At 31.3% G+C, this 23,104-nt stretch overlaps 3 protein-coding genes and 1 pseudogene across 3 annotated transcripts; all 4 read right to left on the reverse strand.

The window, feature by feature from the left end:
- Positions 1-273: 273 nt before the first annotated feature.
- LOC17898161 lies at positions 274-2,819 on the reverse strand (annotated as a pseudogene).
- A 9,380-nt stretch (positions 2,820-12,199) lies between these two features.
- On the reverse strand, positions 12,200-13,298 carry LOC17897499 (probable F-box protein At1g44080). The gene is given in 2 exon segments (XM_023788727.1): positions 12,200-12,412; positions 12,414-13,298. Coding segments are annotated over 2 exon segments (1,098 nt in total).
- A 1,155-nt stretch (positions 13,299-14,453) lies between these two features.
- LOC17900690 (gibberellin 20 oxidase 5) lies at positions 14,454-16,216 on the reverse strand. Its single transcript, XM_006306050.1, has 3 exons — positions 15,741-16,216; positions 15,029-15,353; positions 14,454-14,732 (listed from the first exon to the last, which is right to left on the reverse strand). The coding sequence occupies exons 1-3, from the start codon at positions 16,214-16,216 to the stop codon at positions 14,454-14,456; spliced, it is 1,080 nt and encodes a 359-aa protein (XP_006306112.1).
- A 3,021-nt stretch (positions 16,217-19,237) lies between these two features.
- On the reverse strand, positions 19,238-22,452 carry LOC17900599 (amino acid permease 5). Its single transcript, XM_006307321.2, has 5 exons — positions 22,009-22,452; positions 21,175-21,408; positions 20,837-20,930; positions 20,146-20,518; positions 19,238-20,052 (listed from the first exon to the last, which is right to left on the reverse strand). The coding sequence occupies exons 1-5, from the start codon at positions 22,094-22,096 to the stop codon at positions 19,399-19,401; spliced, it is 1,443 nt and encodes a 480-aa protein (XP_006307383.1). The 5' UTR covers positions 22,097-22,452; the 3' UTR covers positions 19,238-19,398.
- Between the last annotated feature and the right edge of the window lie 652 nt (positions 22,453-23,104).

Below are 23,104 nucleotides of genomic sequence, written 5' to 3' on the forward strand. Positions count from 1 at the left end.
GCAAAAACTTTATATATTTCTTCCAATCGAAATATATTTTTCACATATTATTTTAGAAAATATGTGATAAATTTTAAAATTAAATTTTGAAAGATTAACATTATCTTTATTTATATATTTTTTTTTTTGATACGAATCTTTTAACTATATTATTTATATCTATATATGTTTATCCTAAAATTTATATAAAATAATGTAAATTGTAACATTAGTCTAATATCATAATTTCTTTTTAACACATTATCCTACGATTGATTTCTTCGTTTCAATAACCTAATACAAAGACGTTTTTGTGTTAAAAAGAAAGAAGAAAAAGCTACTGTTGAGCTGTTTGCATGCAAAGACTCCTAAAATTACTGAACCAAGAACTGAGAAGGCTCCTTGTCTTGAACGACAAAACTCGGCACATGTCAACGGTTTTCGAATTTCAGACAAAACCTTGTCAAACTGTTGGTGGAGGTCGTCGAGATTACCATTATTATCTACTCCTTTTCGAATCCAATGGCATCTGAGCCATCACTCTGTTTCTTGCATCTTCCTCACTCAATCCATCTCTCTCCATCAGTCTCTTAAGTTGTGTTTCTTGACTAACCCACACAACTACAATGGGTTTGGTCCATTTATCCATCTTAGCGCCAATTATCACCTCAGCGCCACTCGCCCATAGTTTCAGGATTTCCCAAATGATACCAGTTGATATGTATGGAGCCATCAGCCTGTAGATTTAAAGACACAAACCACGGTTTCAAGACCTCATACAATATAAAATAAAGAGAAATCTCAACTCCTTAACTTGTTTAGAAGTTGACGCTTGGATTTAGACGAGAACACAATCTGACCGAGCTTTAGCCGATCGACTTCTCCACTAGGGAGAAGAATCTCCTCCCCAAATGCTGCAACTAGTTTTTTCCATCCACCACTTCCTTTTTTCAACACATCCTATGTAGCAAAACAAAACATTCCTCTTTCTCTGAAATGGTCACATTATAGTTTTTAAGACTAGACAAGAGAAATGGTCACATTCCTCCAGAACACTTGTAATATTCTCACTGTGTTTGCCTCAGAAACACCAAAAATGATATCAAAATGCTGCATAAACAAAAACAACAATCAACTAACAGATTCACACACATCTTCAACTCTGTATTACCAATTCTCGCATCCGCCAGTGTTAGTGATCTGAATCTCTGCTCCTCGGTGTCAATAAGTCACGAGCCTTTTTTCCGATGTCGACTTCTTTTCTGTTTGACTTTGCCACTGTTTTGATTTGTAAATTCCCAAGGCCCAGCCAATTGAGTGGGTTACTATTAATAAAAAAGGTCCAATTAAAAAAAAAAAATATATATATATATATACACCCATTAAAAAGTTCAATACTTTATACACAAATCAGACACATTTTTGATCATACTGCCAACAGAACAATCACAAAGAACGGTTCCTGAAATAAGATAGGTGTGTGAACGGTTCCTGTTGCAGAGATACCAATGTGTCAGAAATATAAAAGCTCACATAGTGAAATGCAACAACGAAAGAGATTGAATCCAAAGTAGAATTTTAGAAGAAGACTAAACCAAAATCCGTAAAACCCACTTTCGAGATAGCTCAATTCGTGGCCAGCAATGGCTGACAAAGAAGACTCATATGCAAACAACGGAAATTCAAGAGTTTGTGTTTGTGTTCAGGATCGAACACAATGGAAGACGAAGCAGCAATAGCGGACAATGACCGACGAAGCAACAATGGTGGACGAAGCAGCAATGGGTTTCAATAAGCTTAGGTTTTAATGGCAGTAGTGGAATTGATTTCGGAGTCGAGGGGAAGAAGAAAGATAGATTACGTTTAGTTTTTTTTTGGTAGAACGTCGTCGTTTCATTTCTTACGTGTTGAAAAAAACCTGACAGGTATCCCATAAGCTTACTAGGGCTAACCCATTCAAAACTCTAATATTTCGGGTATCCGTCCACTAAAAACCCGATCTTTTTATTGACAGAAAGATGGGTCTGTTAGCTCTATTATAAAATCGGGTTTCGGGTAATAGATGGGGTTTAACCCATTGTTAACATCCCTAGAGTCTAACATAATTCTTCATTTTAACACATTATGTATTCTCTTATAGTTTCTTTTGTTTAAAGTCAATACATTGTGTTTTATTGTAAAAGGCTATAGTTTAGCTCCGAATAATTTAACATTTGTTTCTTTGTAATAAAAGACAACAATATTGTAAGACCCTGGTTTGATTTGGCTACCTATGTCACCAAAATGCATTTATCTTTTTGGTCAAACGTGAAAGAATTCTAGAGTTAAGCGTGCTTATGTTGGAATAATCAAAGAATGCATGACCTTCTGGGAAGTGGTTACTGGAACTGTATGAGCGAGGCCAAAACACATGAAAAGATCATGTGGTGATTTTTAAGGTCAGTAAACAAGTCTTTAAGTCTCCCGAACGTAGCAAACCGACCGTCGGATACATATGGGCTTACAGACATAGTGAGAAAAAATGAGATCTATTAAATGAGGTGGACCCATGGGTTGAGAATGAACATGGGACTCATTAGACGAGACGGTGGTCGGGAAGTTATAAATATACTTTAGGGTAATACCCTACACTTTATTATGATTTATCGTTATGGAGTTGGTCTTAAGAGTACTTTTTAAATTAAAACCAAAAGTTTAAAGTGTTTGTTCAAGTTTAAAGACAATAAGTTACCACCAAATAATTATTTGATCATTAACTCATCGCAATCTGTACATTAGTATATTTGCAATACATTTATTAAAAAAATCCTCATTTTTGCAAAATTTACAGGTACGGCCATTGTTTGTTAATAGTACTTATCAAAACTTCAAAATCAATTATATGTAAGATTTTAAAAGATAAGAAAATCCATATACCCAATTCAAAAATAAATATATGATTCTCCTTCAATTTAATTTGCTTTGTATTTAAACTATTTTGAATTATTATATATTATATAATATATATAGTTAATAAAATTTTTGATTGTTTGGCATACGCATATCACATATGATGTACTTAAAATATATATTACCAATCGATGAATTAAAAAAAGTGTGTACAATATCCAATATCTCCTGAAAAAATTAGACAACGGTTCAAAGTAATACTGTAAAAGATACTAAAATGAGCCTAAATACGAATGTGTAGGGAGTTTGATTTATCATGCATTCAAATTTTAAAAAGTTTATTTGATTGATTCTGGTTCTCTGTTTTCAAAGAATTTTATAATTTCAAAAGTTTCAAAATATATAAATATTTAAATTCTATAAATATTTAAGCTTTATAAGAAATGACAATCTTATACAATATTATATTGAATGATTACAGTCTTAATAAATATCATACAAACTTAATCTAACTAGAAAAAAATATATTAAAGATTACTGACGTATATTCCACAAATAATCAAATAAAGTTGAGTAATATAATTAAATAAAAATATCTATACAAACAATAAGCCAAGAAAAATATAATAAATAAAGAATATGGCATTTTTGAGATATATTATTTATGTTTCTTTATATAAGTTCATAAAAATTTCATTTTTCTTTTAAAGTAAACGAATTAAAAACATAGCCACACACATAGGAAGAAGAAAAAAACCTAGACATTACTGAAATTTTTGAAAGATGCATGCTTGGTACAAGACAAAACCTAGAAAAACCTCCAAACTAACCTTGAGTTAATGTTAGTGCAGGCTTGATTGTTATTGGAACGACAAAGCTTATTCTTTGTGACGCTAATATCAAACCCTTAAGGATTCATTAATAAGCGAATAGTAGTTTTAAATGCCCCCATAAACCCCAATGATCAAAATGTAGTATGTTATATTATTTGGATATGATGCAATGTATTTTTTTTAATAATAAGTGTTTAATTTTAATAATTATCATAATTTTATGAAACTTTCATATAAAAGGGTTGATTTGCAACTTTTATAATTAAAATGTATTAATGTTAAAATAAAAATATAATATATATCTATATTAACATTTTTGCAGCAGTTTTTGTAATAAATCATGGAGTTCAAAAATATTTACAAAGAATGCCACTAGCATTTATTATTTAATTAAAATTTTGAAAACTAATAATAATCATTTTTAACAAATCCCTAAAATCTCTCCCTAATAAATATAATATCATTTCATCTTTTCAACATTTTCTCAAATATTTCTCCAAAATATCTATATGATCTTATTTTTTAAAATTTTTATTTTATACATAAAACATATGTATAATAAAAATACATTTTTTGCATATACTGCAATTTGAATTTTTGTAAACGGACGTATATTGCAATTTTTTTTAGCATATGTACAACATTCCATATCGTGTAGATTTTTTGGATAATGGTTCAAAACCTTTATAAAAAAGATTATATAACCTTTCAACTATGAATGACAAGACTATAAACATGGGTTTAATATTTCAACTAAAAATACATTGCATCAAAACCAAGAGAAACCTGTAAACTAACCTTGAGTTAATGTTAGTGCAGGCTCGATTGTTATTGGAATGATAAAGCTTATTCTCGGCGACGCTAATAAACCTTAAAACCAACAGTTCGTTCGAGCTTAAGTTTATCTCCACGATTTATCTTAAAGAATCTCCACAATACTCCATGAGTCTCTTTTGTTGGTTTGATTCCAATTTTGAAAAGTCTTTTTTTTTTTAAAGGCCAATCCTTCCTTAGCAAAAAGTTTGATAAGTGATGAGCTAAAATTAATAATAACTCATTTCTAAAATATTAAATTAAAATTAAGAGAATTCCAAAAACACCCATTTTCTAATACCATTTTTCAAATATATCTCCTCTTTTAAACTGTATCCAAATAAGTGTGTAAATTTATAAAATATACACATATTACCTTTATATAAAAATAAATTTTATATATTTTTATAAATAACTTTTAAACACTTTTTAAAAACCTTGTAAAAATCTTTTAAACTCTTTTAAGACATTGTAACTATTTGGATCGAGCCACCCAATAATAACTATTATCTAAAAGTACTTGATAAACCTATAAAACTTTATAAGTTTTAAGATCTAAAATGAATATTTAAAAAAATAGATAGGTGGAAAGGACATTTTTGAAAAGGCCACCATAAGACGTATTTTTCACAATGTCTCTTTAAATTTTTGTTTTTAAATTATTTTAATTAGTTATTTTGATAAATACACTGTTTTTTTTGTATGAGATTGAGAATGCCTTTTTATATCTTAAAACGAAAGCTACAACATTTTATATGTAAATGACAAAACACATTTATATTTAACGTTTTATATTTGGTTAATCAAAACTAAATTCTAGTTTTCAAGAAAAAAAAAGCAACGAAATTTAAAAGAATATTATTTATGGTTATATAACACAAATATGGTCTATTAACTATATATATCTTATTATATAAATCTTGGTTTTCAAAGTCAGTCATTGACAAGATCGTGACACGTGTTAATAATAATTGATAAGATGTTGACACGTGTCGTAACTAATTTTGTTAATATTTGGATAAAATATAAATATTATTAACCTTATCGAAAAAGGAAATATATAAAATAAATATTATAAAGAATTATATATTAAAAATTATTAATAAAATTAAAAAATATAACAATAATGTCAATTTGGTTTATTAATAAGATATGGATTTAAAATTTATAATTAACAAGAATATATGGCGGTTTTTGTTTACAGAAGAGGATTAAGGTTTAAACTTTAGTTTTACAATTAAATCAGGTTATTTGTTGGTTTGGGTATATAAATGATAAATAAGAATTATGGTTTATCTTTATAAATTAAAATTATGCTTTAAGTTTAACAGTTAAATGAGATTATAGGTCAAAACTTGGTTTTTAAATTTACTAACTCACGTGATCATGATAAGTGTCAAGTAAAAACATAAGATGTCGCAACATGTTATATCTAATTTTGTTAATATTAAGATACAAATAGAATTTTTAAACAACATTAAAAAATAATTATAAAAAATTAAAGTGAATTAGAGAAATACCCCTTTTGGTGTACCCCTTTTCAAAAATACTTCCTTTATCTATCCACTTTAAAAAATATCCATGTTTAAATATGAAAAATAATAAAGTTTTATATTGTTTATAAGGTACTTCTTTATAATAACTACTACTTGGAAATTTGATACAAATATTTTATAATGTTTTAAAAGGTTTTAAATCGTTTTACAAGGTTTTTAAGTGGTTTTTAAAAGGGTTTATATGGTTTTTAAAAGGTGTTTATAAGTTATTTAACGATATTTATGAAATATATATAAAATTTTAAACATATATAAAGGTAATTTGTGTGTATATTTATAAGTTTTCACACATATTTGGATAAATTTAAACATTTAAAGTGGTTTTTTTATAAAGTTTGAAATAGGGGTATTTTTAAAAAGTGGTATGGAAAAAGGGTATATTTGATAATTAAAAAGTAAAAAATTTGATATTTATTAAAAAAATGTGTAAGCTTATATATTTAGACACAAATTATCTTTCTATGCGTGTAAATTTAAATACCATATAAATACCTTTTAAAAACGTTTTAAAATTATTTAAAAAACATATAAAAACTTTTTAAACCTTATAAAAACCTTATAAAAGTCTTATAAATGCCGTTTAGAACCTTTTTAAAACTTTATAAATATTTGTATTGAGTCTCCCAATAGTAATGATGATCTAGATGTACCTTATAAACTATATAAAAGCTTACAATTTTTCATATTTAAAAAGGATATTTTTAAAATGGATAGAAAATTGGTGTATTTTAAAAATTGGTATTTCTCAAAAATTTTCTTTCAACTATTAACCTAATTTTTGGTTTTGCCAGTTGTAAGTTTTACAATTATAAGGGTTATATGTTGACTTTATAAATCTGCATTATAGTTTGGATTTTATAATTAAACGAGATTATTTATCGGTTTGGGTTTATTAAAGAGGAGTGAGATTTAGGTTTTACAACTAAACAAAGTTATTTATCAGTTTGGGTTCATAAAGGAGAATTAGGATTTACAGTTTACAAATAAGTTAGATTTTGAGTTTAACTAAATACATAATTTTATTCTTGATTTTTATTTTATAATATGTTATATTTGTTTAATTTTTAATTTATGTATGAATGTAGAGAAATTGATACCAATAACCTTTTTATAATACCCTCTTTTTAAAATACCTCTTTTTTACCATTTTCATTTTTGCCCTCTCTTAAATTTTAATGGTCATTTTACCCCTATTTGAAAGAATATCCTTTCCCAAAGGAAGGCATATTCCTTCCAAAAAATTTCCGCCAAAAACTTTCCCGCCAAAAAAAAATCGGAGAAAAGTTTTCCCGCCAAAAAATATTCCGCAAAAATTTTCCCGCAAAAAAAATATTTGTTCAAAATTTTCCCGCCAAATTTTTTTAAAGGGTTTACAAGATTTTTTAAAGGGTATTTTAAAGGGTTTACAAGGGTTTTTAAAGGGATTTACAATAGTTTTTAAATGGTTTTTAAAATATTTGTAATGGTTTTTAAAGGGTTTTAGAAGCTTACAAAGGTTTTTAAATGGTTTTTAAATGATTTACAATGGTTTTTAAAAGTTTTTAAAAGTTTATAACAGTTTTAAAAGGATTTACAAGGATTTTTAAAGGATTTTAAAAATTGACAAGGATTTTTAAAGGTTTTTAAAAAAAATATTTACAAGTGTTTTTAAAAGGATTTAAAAGTGTATTTAAAGGCATACAAAGATTTAAAAATAGTTTTAAAGGATTTACAAGAAGTTTTAAAGGGTTTTAGAAGTTTACAAAGGTTTTTGAAGGGTTTACAAAAGTTTTTAAAGATATTACAAGTTCTTTAAAATTGTTTTCAAGGATTTACAAGGGTTTTTAAAGGGTTTTAGAAGTTTACAAAAGTTTTTATTAAATGATTTATCACGGTTATAAGGGGTTTAAAGGGATTTAAAAGTGTTTATAAATGTTATAAAATGATTTACAATAGTTTTAAAAGGTTTACTCAAGTTTTGGATGACTTTTAAAAGATTTACAAGGGGTTTTAAAGGATTTAAAAATATTTACAAGGTTTTTTAAGGGAATTGCAGAAAACTTTTGGCTGAAAGTTTTTGGCGGAAAAATTATTGTCGTAAAATTTTTGGCGGAAAAACTTTTGTCGGAAATTTTTGGCGGGAAAATTTTTGCCGAAATGTTTTGGAAAGACTATTCTTTTTGTTGGAAAGAATATGCCTTTTTCATCATGGGTTATAATAAAGGAGGGTAATTTATTCATTTTGTACATTGAAGAGGGTATTTTTGAAAATAGACATCTAGAGAGGGTCATTGTAGAAAAGGCCAAAATGGTATCATTAAAAGGTTAGTAGTGCAAATCCCCCATGAATGTATTATGCCATTGAGCAATTTCATTGTCTAAAACATAAGGGTGAATAAAAGTTTTTCGAAAATAATATTTTTAGCTTAAATTAAAGATAACAAAATTCAATATAAATCGTAATATAGTAATTTTAAAATATTTTAAAGAAAATATGTAGTTTTTTATAATTCGTATTTGAAAGATTTTTTAATGTTTTCCTCAACATGCTATAATTTATTTTAGAATCTTTATGTTTATTTGCGTTGTTTATATGAATTTATTTACAAATGACTATATTTGTATTTAACATCATAATTAATTAATATTCATAGTCTGAAAATGATTTTTTGAAAAATTGAAAGTTAAGAAATAAATTTTTATACAAAATGGTATAATCATGTTTTTGAGGATAATTGCTAAATTAAGATTTTTAAAATTATTTTAGCAATATTATGAGTAATGGTGAATAGCTCCCAAATAGCTCCTAAATGTTTTGGTGATTGTCAATTTGACATTACTAGATTTTTATAATTAACGTTTAATAACAAATTTTAAGATATATATATATACACACGTTCATTTGATACTTCAAACCAAATAAAATCTCTTTCCAAATGAAATTAATTTCTCTTATTTTCTCAAAAAAAAAAATGGAAATTATTTTTTTATAAGTTATAATAAATTTTAACTTTAATTTAATTTTAAATAAAGATAACCCATGCATCGGACGGGTACTAAACTAGTATATATATATTTGTCATGTCACTTAATGTTGTCATGTTATATAGAGAAAATATTTTTCGAACGTCTCAAACTCATTTTCAACTCATAACATATTACCAAACTTTTATTAGTTAAGTGAATTTCTATGAAAACTAAACTATTGCAAAGTAAACTATATTTTGTGTTTTACAAAATCTTTACCATGAAAATAATATATGAGTTGACAAAAATCATTACTTAACATTGGTAAAATGATGTCATTCATTTTTTTTTTCAAAAAATATAGACCATAATAAATCTTTGGAATATTTAGTTATATAACAATTTTGTAAAAACTGAATATGTAAATAATTTATACCAATAAATTTATATGATATTTAAAATACAGATGTTTTTGGTTAATTATTTATTAATTTTTAAAAGTTACTTTAATAAGTTTACATATTTCCGAAAAAAAAAGATATTTTTTTTATCTCAAGGTTGCGGCTAGGGGTGATAAAATGGGTCAAGTTTTATGAATCAATTCAACTCAATTCAACCTATGAATCCTAATGAGTTAAAAAAATACACCAGTTGAGTTTATGAATGTAACGGGTTAATGGGTTATGTTTTTTTTTTTTTTTATGGGCTTCTTTTATTGGGTTTGCCCCTAATGGGCCGGCTTCAGATTTTACAAAGAACCACAGAAACAAAGGCAATCGACGGGACAAAATCAACGCCGGAAAAGAAGCTCGTGTCATATTGACACCGGAACGCAGAGGGCCTGTCTCCAGATCCGACGGATGCGAGATCGACAGTTTTGCGGCAGAACGAGGTATCTAGGCAATGGAGGAGAAGCATCCGACTCCCGCTTCCATTTCTTTTCCCCCGGCAAACCAAACCCACCACATATCTCTCGGAATGACCAGCCCTCCGACTATCCGGCACGTTGTAAGCCGCTCCCGTACCAAGCGAGCCGACCTACTTCTGACATAACCCCTCCTTCCCAGCTTGACGTCCTTCAGATCGCCAAACCAGATTCCCTCTTCTCGGCCAGGAGGAAGCAAGACGCGGTGATGTATGGGGCCGACGGCTCAATCGGAATTCCAAACATCAAAAATACGTGCGTCGGCCATCAAGATCCGAACGGATCTTTCATTAACCTCCATGGCGATTCGACCAAACCTCCATCTCTCCCGCCGACTTCCGCCGTGGATCCATAACCAGCCTTTCGGGTGAGCCACAAAGACCATTGCTTCTCCATACCGGCGTCTTCAAACCGGAGGAGAGCATAGCAGAGAACTCTGTCCAAAACGCTGGATCTGGTTCCACATCGAGAAGAGAGGAACCTCCATTGCCGACTGAGAAGGAATCAGATCCACTTATGTGCCCTATAGCAAAAAAGAAGGAATGAAAATCAAAGCCACAAAACAACAATCTAGATCTAGGGTTGAACAAGGAAGAGAGAGAAGGGAGAAAGAGAAGGGAAAGATTGGCCTTGTATTTTTTGGTATAACTTTACTTCCCGTCCCCTTCATCAATTCAACGGGTTAATGAGTTAAATGGTCTGATGGATCATATGAATATAATTGTAATGGATTAATGGTTTAATCATTTAATCCATCAATTCTTTTTAAACGAGTCAAACCAACTCAAATGAGTTAACCAAAACCTGTAAACCAATACAATAACTTCATTGAGAACTAGCTGGTGGGAAAAAATATAGAATCCAAGAAGAGTTAGTACTTGTAGAATGGAAGAAACCCTAGTGGCCACTATGATCTTCAGTTCACGGTCTCTCTCTTTCCATGGACCAAGGTGTGTGAGCCACCGCAATACTAGTCGAGTTATCGTCGCGTTCAGCTATATCGCCACCGGAGATTGTATTATGTTATGAAAGCAGATAATTGTATATGAACGTTTCTGGTATGAATGAAGATCTTTGTTTCTGGTTCAGTTTAGGTTGGCTACACTGGTTCAGTTTTTAAATTAAAATAAAACCATTTTCTTCCACGTATGAACTTGATATTTGTTTTTGTGTTCGCCATTCACTCTTTCATCTTATTATATTTGGCATCTAGTTTTGGAGTAATACGAGTTAGTACTTTGATTTTTTAAAACACAATAAGTTTATGGGTTGACTAACATAAAGACTTGTCTGTGTTTGATAAGCCATCCTTTGTTAGGACACGAAGAAGGAAGAGTTACATGGAAGAAAATTGTGGGAGACAGAAAGGCTACGTCGAAAGTGGTTCCGGACACCCTTTTTGATCGGAACCATGTATTAGATCATGTGCTTTTAACTTAAAACTAATTGGCAATAAGTGAAGAGGTCCATATTTTATATACACCATTTAAGATCCTTCTCAATTTCTAATGTGGGATATTATTATCTTTAATACGGTCTTTCATGATGATGGCTCTTCTAGTCATAAATCTTGGAATGTTGGGGCATGAATCGGCTGGACCGATTGTATATTAGGTTAAGTATGTGCGAATCTGACTCTGATATCATATTAGATTGTCGCTTCAACTTAAAACTAATTGCCAATGAGCAGAAAGATCCATAAATCTTATATACTAGTCAGGATCCTACTTTATTATCTCTAATATCCCGGAACGCCAAAGTTTACAGATGCTACGGATATGGATTAGGTCAATGTTTGAAGGTAAACGATAGGCTAAAAACTCAACTAGATCTATAGGTAAATCAGGCCACGCAATTTGACCCATCTCTGTGTTTGTTGTTACGTGTTTATCATCATCTCTATATAATAATACTCAACATTTCTGGTACTCATCAAACTAAAATATATATAGTTATTAATTTATAATGTCCCCATAACAAATTGCATCCTCTCTGACAATATTTGCTTTTCGTTGGTAATAGGAATTTGCGTTGTAGTGTTAGGCATGAACCCTAATATATATGTTTGTGTACGTTACATTCCTTAATCCTTATAATCGTCATTGTAATTCTTAAATTTCTCCAGGAGATTCTTATGTTGCATCATTATCGTTTAGCAAAAAAAATGTTGCATCATTAAATTTTAAGTATTGGAAACCTTTTGCAATCAATTCTATCAAATGTCATGAATAAAAAAACCAATACAATAGAGACTACTCTCAGAGAAAAGGAGTATAGAACATCTCAAAACAATTTTGATGAGAAGATGAAGAAGAAGAACCAATCTTCTTGGTAATGATGCTACCATCATCAAGCTTAAACACACTATCATCTTCCGCTTCACTAAAGTATATAGCATTCTCCAAACATCCATAGTACTCTGAAGCTATAACAGTAAAACAACTGTCGGTAGTCACGATGATTGTCTTGTCTTCCCAAGGAACTGACCTCAACCCACTCTACCAAATCCTCGTCCATCTTATAAACCTTAAAACCAACCGTTCGCTCGAGGTTAAAGAAACGATGAAAAATGCATAGATCTCCACAATACTCCACGAGTCTCTTTTCTTTGCACTTGTTAATGTCGTCCTCGTTGTATAAGTCTTCCTTTGGAGTTGAAAATCTATATTTATATATGTTGAACTCAGATAAACTAATCCACCAAATTGCTCCACTTAAGTCTAAGGCATAGATTTTTCCTCTGTGAAGTATAATATCCAAGAAACCATCAACTTCTTCATTGTTTATTCTTGTCCAACATCTACTTCCTTCATCGTTCTTGCACCACCAAATTTCGTTTATGTAAACTACGAAAAATAGATTGTCTAAGAAAACAACTCTATCCGCATTCGCGAAAAACCTATAAAATACACCATTAAGAAGCCTAAGATCCTCTTGATCATTCTTGGTAAAGTATTGAACGTTGTAAGCTTCGTAAATCGTTGAAACCCCAAACTTCAAAAGGTCTAGGGTTTTGTGGGGTGAACGGGTGATGTGTTGGCAAGACATAGGAGACAAGAGTCGTTTTCTCTTACTGACCTCAGAGACTTGTCTGTTATCGGTCAGCCATCCTTTGTCAGGACACGAAGAAGGTAGGGTTACACGAAAGTACGTGGTCGATGAGAGAATGGTAGTTTGGTCCTTGAAAACAGGAAGGTCACGTTTAAAGTGGTTCCGGACACGCTTCTTGGCCGGAACCCTGGAACGCCAAGGTTTACAGATGCTACGGATATGGATTAGGTCAATGTTTGAAGTTAAACGACCGGCTAAACACTCAACTAGGTCTATAGGTAAATCAGACCACCGAATTTTACCCATCGTCTCAGATCAGTGTTTGTTACGTTGTTAGTCGAATAATTACATAAGAGAGCCACATTAGTATATATATGGAGATATGCATTAATCCACATTAGTTTAGGGATAGAGAAAAGAACGCTGAAATTTCCTATTTGTTCTCAAAATATATTTCCCTGTTTTATTTCCAATTAACTTAGTTAACTCCTTAATTCCAATTTATTATGGAGATATTGTCTATTGTTTAGGATAAGGATTAGTTTGAAGATATACTCTAAATTTCAACTTTTGAAATCTATGCTATAACTTTTTAGTTTTTGAGATACTTTCTTTTCAAAGTGACATTTTTTTCCTTGACTAATATTTAAGAACTCAGAAAAAATAAAATAATATGAGTTATATAATAAAAATACATTATAAGCGAAATATAAGTCTTTAGTTCTAAAATTCGATATATATATATATATATATATATTAATTATAAAAACAGATATTATCAACAGTAAAATTATATTTTTTATTATGTTATAAATTTTAGATAATTATTACTTTAAATATAATAAATGATTTTCTTTATTTTTAAACAAAAGTTGTGTGAATAAGTTTCAATAGCAAATTGTAAAAACCATGGTTAAAACAATGTCTTACTAGATAACAGAAAGGCCATAAATATGAATAGAGAAAGTAAAAATATCTTTACTCTATATCCATCATTAATACACAATATTAATATATATATTAGTAAAAGAAATCTCTATAGCCACTTTCATGTTCGCGGTTGCGCCTTAATATTCGTGGCTATAAGGCGATTCAGCCGAAAAACGCCACATATTATTTAAGTTACGACGCTATAGCCACAAATACCAAGGCGCAGCCGCAAACATGAAAGTGGCTATAGGGATTATTTTTACTAGTTATAATATACATTGGTTAATTAATACATCAAGAAATATATAGATAAAAAATATATTTTAACAAACATCTCTATTGGAAATAAAAAATAACAGTTTTTGTTTTTTTTATTGGTATCAAATATAAGATGACATTTATTTATTTATATATTTTAAAACGAAATTTGTTCTAAACTGGAGGGGACTGTAAGCAAGAAAAACATTGTTGTGGAGAAGAGTTCCATAGAAACAACTCATGGCACATATATTAACTTCCTAATAGTACATTTTAACTTGTTTTCTTGTCAGAGTTAGAGGTGAGCCAGGACGAGAAGTTGTGGAGAGTGGTGTTGTCAACTCTATAGCCAGACTGTGTAAATCTGTGGAGCTGAGCCCAAGTGAAGTCAGGGTACTTTCTAGTAGCTTCTTCGCCTTCCACAAGTTCAGGAGGAGGTTCGATGACCTTGTCTTCTCTAGGACAAGAGAAGAACACTAATGACCTTCTCACTTTCTCCATGTTTACCACTGCCCTGTGGTAACAGCTCTTGTAGTTTCCATTTGATAATGCCTTCCACATCAAATCCAAAATATATTTCAAATTGAACATAAATGCATAGATAAACCATTTAAATTATTTGATTAGTTAGTTCCATAATAGATATAATGAAAATGTATTTTACTTTATATGAATAAAGTGTATGTAATTGAAAGTGTTACTATTATGTATACTTCCACCAGTAAATGTCGAGTAATATGCCCATTTTGTCAAAACACTAGCGTATATATGCATAAAACTAACTTCTTAAAGTTACATATATCTAATATTTGTGTCCTCGTTTAGATTTAATAAAAAGAGAAACGTACCATGAAGGTGTCTCCAACGTTGACGACAAGAGCACCGGGACGAGGGCGCACGGTCTGCCACCTACCTCCGGCGAAGACCTCCAAGCCCACAACATCGTCTTGGAGAAGAACGGTTATAGCTGTTGGGTCATTATGGGGACCAACACCAAGGGTTTTGTCTGGCTGCTTACACGGCGGATAATAGTTGCATCTAAAGATGGCATTTCCATCTTCGAAGAATCTCCGGTAGTATGTTCTGTCTTTTAGACCCATACCTATTCCTAGTAGCTCCATCAACTCCAATACCAAACCATTCATTGCATCACAAAATTCTTGGAACACTTGACTGAAAAAATAACCAAGAAGTTCCAAGGAACAAAATAGTTAACCAGTTTCTCTTTAAACATTGTAAAATGTAACATATATTAAATCGGTTTTAAATAAAAGTTAAGTACCAAAAGTGCCTAACTAATCCCATGGTGACCTAAGCCCTTGGTAATTTGTTTTCATTAAGCTCACCACATGTGAAACACCCGAGCCAAAACTTAAGTGAATGAGTGATCCAAGTGGTTTAAGCGCAAAGCTTAATTACATTGCGAAAATGATCATTGGCTGTAGAGTATACACCCTTGGCCCTAGGATCATTATCATTGTACTACCATACGAGAGTTTTAGATAGGAAAATGCATGCACTGATTATATAACTTATGCAAAATCATGCAAATATTTTTACCCGATCTCTTGACGGTCGTTGCCTAGCCTTGATGTTAGAAATTCCTCAACAACTTGAGGTGGACTCTTTTTGAGAGCCAAAGTCAAAGTCTCATTCCAAGAAAGATTCGAGGAGAATCTCTGGCTATGACCCGCGGTATAGCCAGAGATATTCCCCGGGATCCTACAAACCTTTAGCTTCTCATCTTTGGATAGCTCGAAGAACAAACTCGATGTCTCAAGCGCCTTCTCAGCCAAGCCCGACTTGAAGCCATGATTGACAACTAGAAATGTACCGTGAGCCATGCACGCTTCTCTCACAGCTTTAGCTGCAAGCTGTGTCTCGGCCTCATTGCCCTTCAAGAACCCACTCAGGTCTACAATTGGAAGGTCGAGGTCGCCTTCTGAAGGGGTCACATCTTTCTCCGGCCAAACGAATTCAACCGGAACATTTGTTTGGCTTTGTAGTAAGGAGAAGTTGACGTCGGAGGAACTCATTTATTTTATTTTTTTTGTCTTGAGTTAACTTCACCATTTTGAAGGGATTTAAATAGAGATGTGTACAAAGTTGATAGAGATGTGTACAAAGTTAATGACAAGTTTTTTATAGAATATATTTACAGATTTTTTATCTAATTAGTTTATTCTTTTATTCATCTCTTATCTTATATTGGCCATAATTGTTAATATATATATTGTGTTTGCTAGTCAAACGAAAACGCAAATCGACATATGTATAATAGCATTCACACCTTAAAAACACAAATCAAAATTTTCTTTTATGTTTATGCATCGTGTCACCTTTGGATTTTTGAAAAAAAATATTTCCATGTTCACATATACAGATTTAGCTATTATATATGTAAAGAAATAATAAAATTCATAGAATAATAATTCTTCTATAATAATTTGTCACCAATATTTATTTCTGTAATTGGTTAACATCTGGCACCTTTATTTATCAAGATAAGAATGATACTCCCCAATAGACATATCTCTATATTAATAAAAAAAAAGTACAATTTGCACTTCCGGGTCGGGTTATAACAAAAAAAAACCCGAAATCTTATACTTGGATCTTAACTAAACGGGTTTACCACGGATTCGGATATGGACCATCACTTAATTAATCGATTCTTTTTCCAAAAAAAAGAAGACAATATTTGGAAACCTTTGCATTAAAGTTAGCTGGTGCATATTTGGAAAATATAGAAATTACAAGATTACAATTAAACTGTTACGATTGCAATCTCTTTGGGTATCTTTAAAAATGTAACTAATTTATTTGCAAATCCCAAATCGGCCAAACTATATCCTTAATTATAGTTTTACGAATCATATTGTTTGTTAATAAAATTTTACCCACCTAATAACAATATTTATTGAGGAAATATTCCTTCTTATCATACCCTAATTATGCTTTAATATAGTTTTCCTATATAAAGATTGGTAGTCGACATTTTTTTATATAACATCATATTTTAAAATAAAACAGTTTATTTTGAAATAAGCTGTTTTAATTATTGCAAAGGCCAAAAAAGCCCAAACAATGATGATTTACTCATTTAAGTTTCAGCCCAAAAAAAATACCACTATACAATAAAAGCCTAACAAGTAATCTTTAATCATACTTAGACCATTTTCATATGAGAAAACTCATTTAAATAATACATTGCTTTAAACATAGACATTTTTCCAATAATTTTTTTGTTTTAGCCAATTGTGTTTGTCAAATTTGAATCTGGATATTGGAAACTTAAAAATACAAATAGTTAATAGTATAGCTATGAAGTACATTTATCTCGGAAAATCTATTATTCTTTTTTTTTTTGATAAACCCTATCGGCTGATCCGGTCAGCCCTGGTAGAAACGCACCGAAGTGCTTCAGAGTGAACTACTCCCCAAAGGGCCACCACACTGTCTATCCCGAGTTTGGAATGCTTTCCGACTAATGCCACAGGGTAGTCAGGCCGCCTGCATTTCTGACTACCAGATAAACCAATTGGGGCAAGGCCCAACTGACAGACTTCCCACACAACAATGATTTTTGTTTACAGGGTGAATCGAACTTGGGTTAGTTCCTTCCAACCTTTCTCCAATTTTCACTTACCACTGGACCACTGCTGTGCGGGCTCTATTATTCTTTAATCATCGTTTTTTCTCCGTTTACTAATAAATATCATTCCCAATTACACAGTTTCACTGAAATTTTAACACCAAATACATATACATATTGAAATAATATTCATTTAATATAAACAAACCAAATTGTAACAAAATATCTCTACATTACAATACCAAAAATAGATAACTCTGATAACATTCTCCCGCGCTGTAGCGCGGGTCCAAACCTAGTATATATATGTAATGCAATGCAAATCATTTACTATATGTAATGTAAATATACAATGTACAGTTTAAAAAGGTTTTTTTCTTACAAAAACCTCTAAATCTTTTACAATAGTTGATCACAGTTTAATTAAAATTTTTGATAATAATATGTATATCCATTTTTGTACTTATAATTACAAATTAGGTTCCCTTGTTTTACCTCGTAAACATTGTTTCCCCTGTTTGGTTCCGCGTAAATATTATTACCGAGCCATTCTAATAATACAATATTAGTTTTTGAAACAAAATTACAAATTAGGTTGAAATTGTTTTATGAGATAGATTTGTACAATTTGTACCTTCATGATTTAGTCCTGAAATACCTAGTTTAAGTCATTTCGGTATATTTTTGGAAAATTATACATATTATTATACATATTTTTTACGTTAATATTTTTATGACTTCGTAAAATGCTTCAAAAATGCTTAAAATATTAGACGGTTTTTTATAATAACTAAGTGGTTCTGGGCCGAAACTCATACATTCTCTGAGACTAGAGACCAGAGCATGTAATATGGTATTGTTCCAAGCACTACTCGAACTAGCGTCCTGTAAACTTTTATCAGAGATCTTTAGCGATTGAGCTATTAGCATTTGGCAAATATGTTAGATGGTTTTGTCGGTCATCGTTATGTCACCTTCACATTTCTAACTGAAGGGTTTGGTTTAATGACCTCCTCAAAAGCAATGGATGGTTATCTCTTTGTATCAGTTTTTGTTGTTGTTTTAGCTTTTTCGTTTGCTCGACCAATCTATTGCTTGTTGGCTTCTTTGTTCGACTTCTAGTATGGAGACAACTTTCATTTAAATGAAATCTTAGTTTGACCACACAAAAAAAAAAAAAAAAAAATCTGGATAAGATTGCGAACGAAGTTCTTCTTTGTCAACTCTATGAACCTAGGAAGACATGGTTTTATTTGTGAAAACGACATTGGGGAACATGTTAGTATCGGAGACATAGAAAGACATATACCAAAACCAAAATAGCACCCTACTATACTACTTTGAGTTCACCAAGGTAATCATTGATTAAATTATTTGTATGGTTTCTTTAAGTCTTGTTAGTTTAATTTTATCCAAAATTTTAGTTTCATGTACATTGTCTGAATATGTGCTACATTAACCATGATTCATGATAGTACAATGTTGTAAGAATTCTCCGTATAAACATGATTTAGTATTGAACACTTACACAAAGTTAATTTAACTAATACAAAGATAACATTAAAACATTTTTCAATTCTAATCTTAAACCTTTCAACCAGGAGTTTATTTTTCCGTAAGGTTTCAGAAATCCGTTTGGAAAGGTTTGTAGACCTTGAGATCACTGGCAATGCCAACTACGGATCCTGCAGCCGCGGCTACGGACACGACAAGGCAGGCCAAACTCAAGACTTTTAGACAAACCCACCTTGTGCCCCATCTCTGAACATTTTTCTGTGAAATGTACATTTCCACCGGGAAATAAACCGTTAAAGGCCAAAAACCGATGGCCCCTAAGAGTCCGAGTACATCGTTAAAGAAAGGCATTAGCATTGCGATTAACGTTGTAGTCATAACGAAAATCGTCCTCCACACGAGCCTGAAGAGATTCAAATTGAAAGGCTTCCCCGGAACAAGTTGGATCTTTATCTCGTTTGTAATGAACTTACTGTCTGGATACCTCTTGGAGGCTTCCTTCTCGACGAAAGAAAAGAGAGGCTGGCAATAAACTTGGTAAGCGCCGACTAGATGGACCACAATGGCGATATTCGCTACGTCAAGCAACCAAAACGGGTTTCTAAACCCTCCAGCAGCAAGGAGATTTCCGGGTGCAGAATCCCCGAATGCCGCATATCCTATACAGCCACAGAGCATATAGAAGAGTGTCGTCACTACCACACTTACGAAAGTCGCTTTTCTCATCGTGTTTTCTTCTGCGGGCGGTGATTTAACCGTGTCCTGCACAATCAAATCGCTTGTTAAACAAAGCATTCTCAAAACAAACCCTCTCATACACACACACACACACACACACACTCGCATTGAAAATACCTGAATTTCGATGAGAATCATAGAGTAAGAGTACGCGAACGCAATGTTTCCAAGTGACTGAAACGTTCTCCAAACTTTCTGTGGTGGTGTCACCGTCCCACTACTAGTCACTGTCCCAATGGTAACTCCAGTAAGAGTACCTTTAATTTCTTTGTTCTCAACCACTTTAGAGACACCAAGGCCAAGCCCGATGGCCGAATAACCGAAAGACATGACTGCCGCGACAATAGACAGCCACCATAACTGATCAAAATCCGGAATCTGTGAAAATATGATTTGTACAATCCCAAACGCAATCATATACGGATTCCCATTGACATGACATGGATCATTTGCCCCATTAGTCTGTTGGCAAGTCGTCCTTTGAATCGCTCTGTTTATTATTTTGTCATTCAATCATAATTTATTAGTACCAGTCAAACAATAATTGAACCAAAGAAAGCAATAGGACAGAATCTGAAACCATGACAGCGTTTTAGAGCCGTTCTTTCGAATCTTGATGATTCTTTAATACTAGAATTTAAATAAGACTACATTTGACTTTGACATTACATTATTGAAAAAAGTTGAGCCAACAAACTTAAATAACTTGTATGGACAATATTGAACAGCAAAGTAAGACACGCATCTACTTTTTGGACGGATGTGAAAAAAAAAATGAGTTGTGAAAACAATGTTTTAAAAAACTTACATCAAACTTATAGCTGATGCAATAGTGTATCCAATTGCAGTACCAAAGAGATTAACATATTGTACAACTCCACATATTTTCACCTTAATGCCACCTGAAAAAATGAATCAAGATTTTAATATTTTTAATGAACCTAGCAAAATCATAGAAAGACAATAAAATGTTCTTTTAGTTATTCCAATGTTTATTTTTTGAATAACTAAGAGGTTTTGCACCAAAACTCATACATTACTTAAGTTTGAGATAAGAACAGATTATATAGTTTCGTTGCAAGCGCTACTCGAACCGACTTTTGCTAAAACCTTAATAAACATAGAAAGACAACAAAATGTTCTTACCGAGGTTGGAGTGAATAGCGTCCATGTAAGTATAGTTTCTTTTGCCGGTAACAGAGTCGCCGGAGCGGTAACAAGAACATAAGAGGGTAGATGTGTAATAAGTGACGAGAGAGAAGAGCAACATAGTGACTGGACCACCAACCCAACCGATCTGAGCAACAGCCCATGCTAAAGACAACACTCCTGACCCTATAACGGCTGTTATTATATGTGCACTTGCTGTCCACACCGTCCCTAGATTCCAATCACAGTCATATCACCATTAATTACCCCAAACCGAGTTTTATAAAGAGTCATATTCTAATGGGTCGGTTTGTTTTGAACATAGTCATAGTCTCTTATGTAACAAAAGAATAAAATAATGTTTCTTCACAATCCCCACTGCGAAATTTGACAAATGTCCACAAAAGTCCACATGAAAAGCTGACAAATGTCCACAAATGTCCACAAAAGTATTTAAAGGTGGTCTTATTTTTTTAAATACTTTTAATGAAGTTAAAAGCACCATGATTTGGTCTTAATGGTATAGTCAATGTAGATTTTTTTTGAATGGCTTCAACATACTATAGTCTTGACTAAAATCCCGAAACCCGAACTAATGAATTCGGGTTTTCGGGATTTTGGGCGAAACAACAAGATTTTTTAAATGACGACTATAGTTCTGACTAAAATCCCGAAACTCAAACTATTCTGGTTTGGGTTTGGGGATTTCGGGTCATTCTGGTTTGAACAAACTCTTTTTGTGAAGAAAACATAATTCCGGTAATTCTGGTTAAAAGCATTTAGTTAGTTCTGACCAAAAACAAAAAGAAGAAAATTAAAAAGAAATGGTACCGGTTCGTTTGGGACGACCATCATCATCGAATAAATCGGAGCTACTTCTTGGAAGAACATCCAAATCTTGAACATTCTTGACGACCATCTTCTTCTTGAAAACAAGAACCCAAAAAAAAACTTAATTTACCAGAAGAAACGGTTTTGACAAAAAAGGTTTTTGCTGTTTAGATCTTGAAATGTTTTAGACCAGAAGTGAAATGAAAGGAATCAACGATATTTTAGCCAAGATTGTTTTCCAAATATAAAATCAACGGTCACGGATTGTTTTTTTGTATGGACCAAAGATTCTGTAATTTGGGAGAAGAGAGTGAAGCAATAGAATTGAAAGACAAGAGTCGTGTGATTATAAATGCATCATAAGTCATAAACCAAAAGCTTTGGTTGTTTCACTCATTTATAAGCTCTGTGGAAGACAGAGACAGAGACATCTCAACTTGTACAAGGAAGAAGCAAAGGAAACCACATGTGCCCTTTTAAGTTTTTATAAACCATTTTATAAGAAAATAGGGTTATATATTATAAATCGTTTAATTGAAAATTTTACAAAACTCAATAAAAGCTAAATTATCAAGCTAAATCTTTGAAAAAAAAGAAATTTACCTTTAGCACATTTGAGATTTAATTATAAAAATGTAAGCAAATTATTTATTTCCTTAATTGTTAAAGTATATTTTAGTTATCTCTTTAATTGTTAAAGTGTATTGTTAGTAAAATAATTTAATTTTCAATATATAGTTTTTAATTTATTAATAAATATTTTTTTACTTTTTAATTTGTGAGAAAGTTGACTGATAATTTACTTTTGGATTTCATTTGTTCTTAAAGAGAAAAAGACGATTATGTGGAGACTATATAGCCAGATTTTTATTGTTTACAAAAATAAAATAAAAATCCAGATTTTTATAAGATATTAGAATGATTAGAGATAGAGTAATATCTATAATAAATTTTATAAATTTGAGAATCTAAGTGAATTATTTGGTAGGAATTTTGGGATAATGATTGCAAACAATATATTTTATTTTATTATAAAAATGAACATACAGTATTTATATAAAACTATTTTAACTTTTATTTAAAATTATCTAGGTGA

This window comes from Capsella rubella, unplaced genomic scaffold, assembly GCF_000375325.1.
Source record: "Capsella rubella cultivar Monte Gargano unplaced genomic scaffold, Caprub1_0 scaffold_1, whole genome shotgun sequence".
Taxonomy (NCBI): Eukaryota; Viridiplantae; Streptophyta; class Magnoliopsida; order Brassicales; family Brassicaceae; genus Capsella; species Capsella rubella.

Coding starts and splice junctions, on each gene's coding strand:
- LOC17900690 (XM_006306050.1), bottom strand. CDS start 16,216: ATGAGTTCCTCCGACGTCAACTTCTCCTTACTACAAAGCCAAACAAAT. Junction 15,354..15,740: donor AACGACCGTCAAGAGATCGG/GTAAAAATATTT, acceptor TTATTTTTTCAG/TCAAGTGTTCCAAGAATTTT. Junction 14,733..15,028: donor ACGTTGGAGACACCTTCATG/GTACGTTTCTCT, acceptor TTGATGTGGAAG/GCATTATCAAATGGAAACTA.
- LOC17900599 (XM_006307321.2), bottom strand. CDS start 22,096: ATGGTCGTCAAGAATGTTCAAGATTTGGATGTTCTTCCAAGAAGTAGC. Junction 21,409..22,008: donor TGGTCGTCCCAAACGAACCG/GTACCATTTCTT, acceptor ATTGGAATCTAG/GGACGGTGTGGACAGCAAGT. Junction 20,053..20,145: donor TGATTCTCATCGAAATTCAG/GTATTTTCAATG, acceptor TTGATTGTGCAG/GACACGGTTAAATCACCGCC.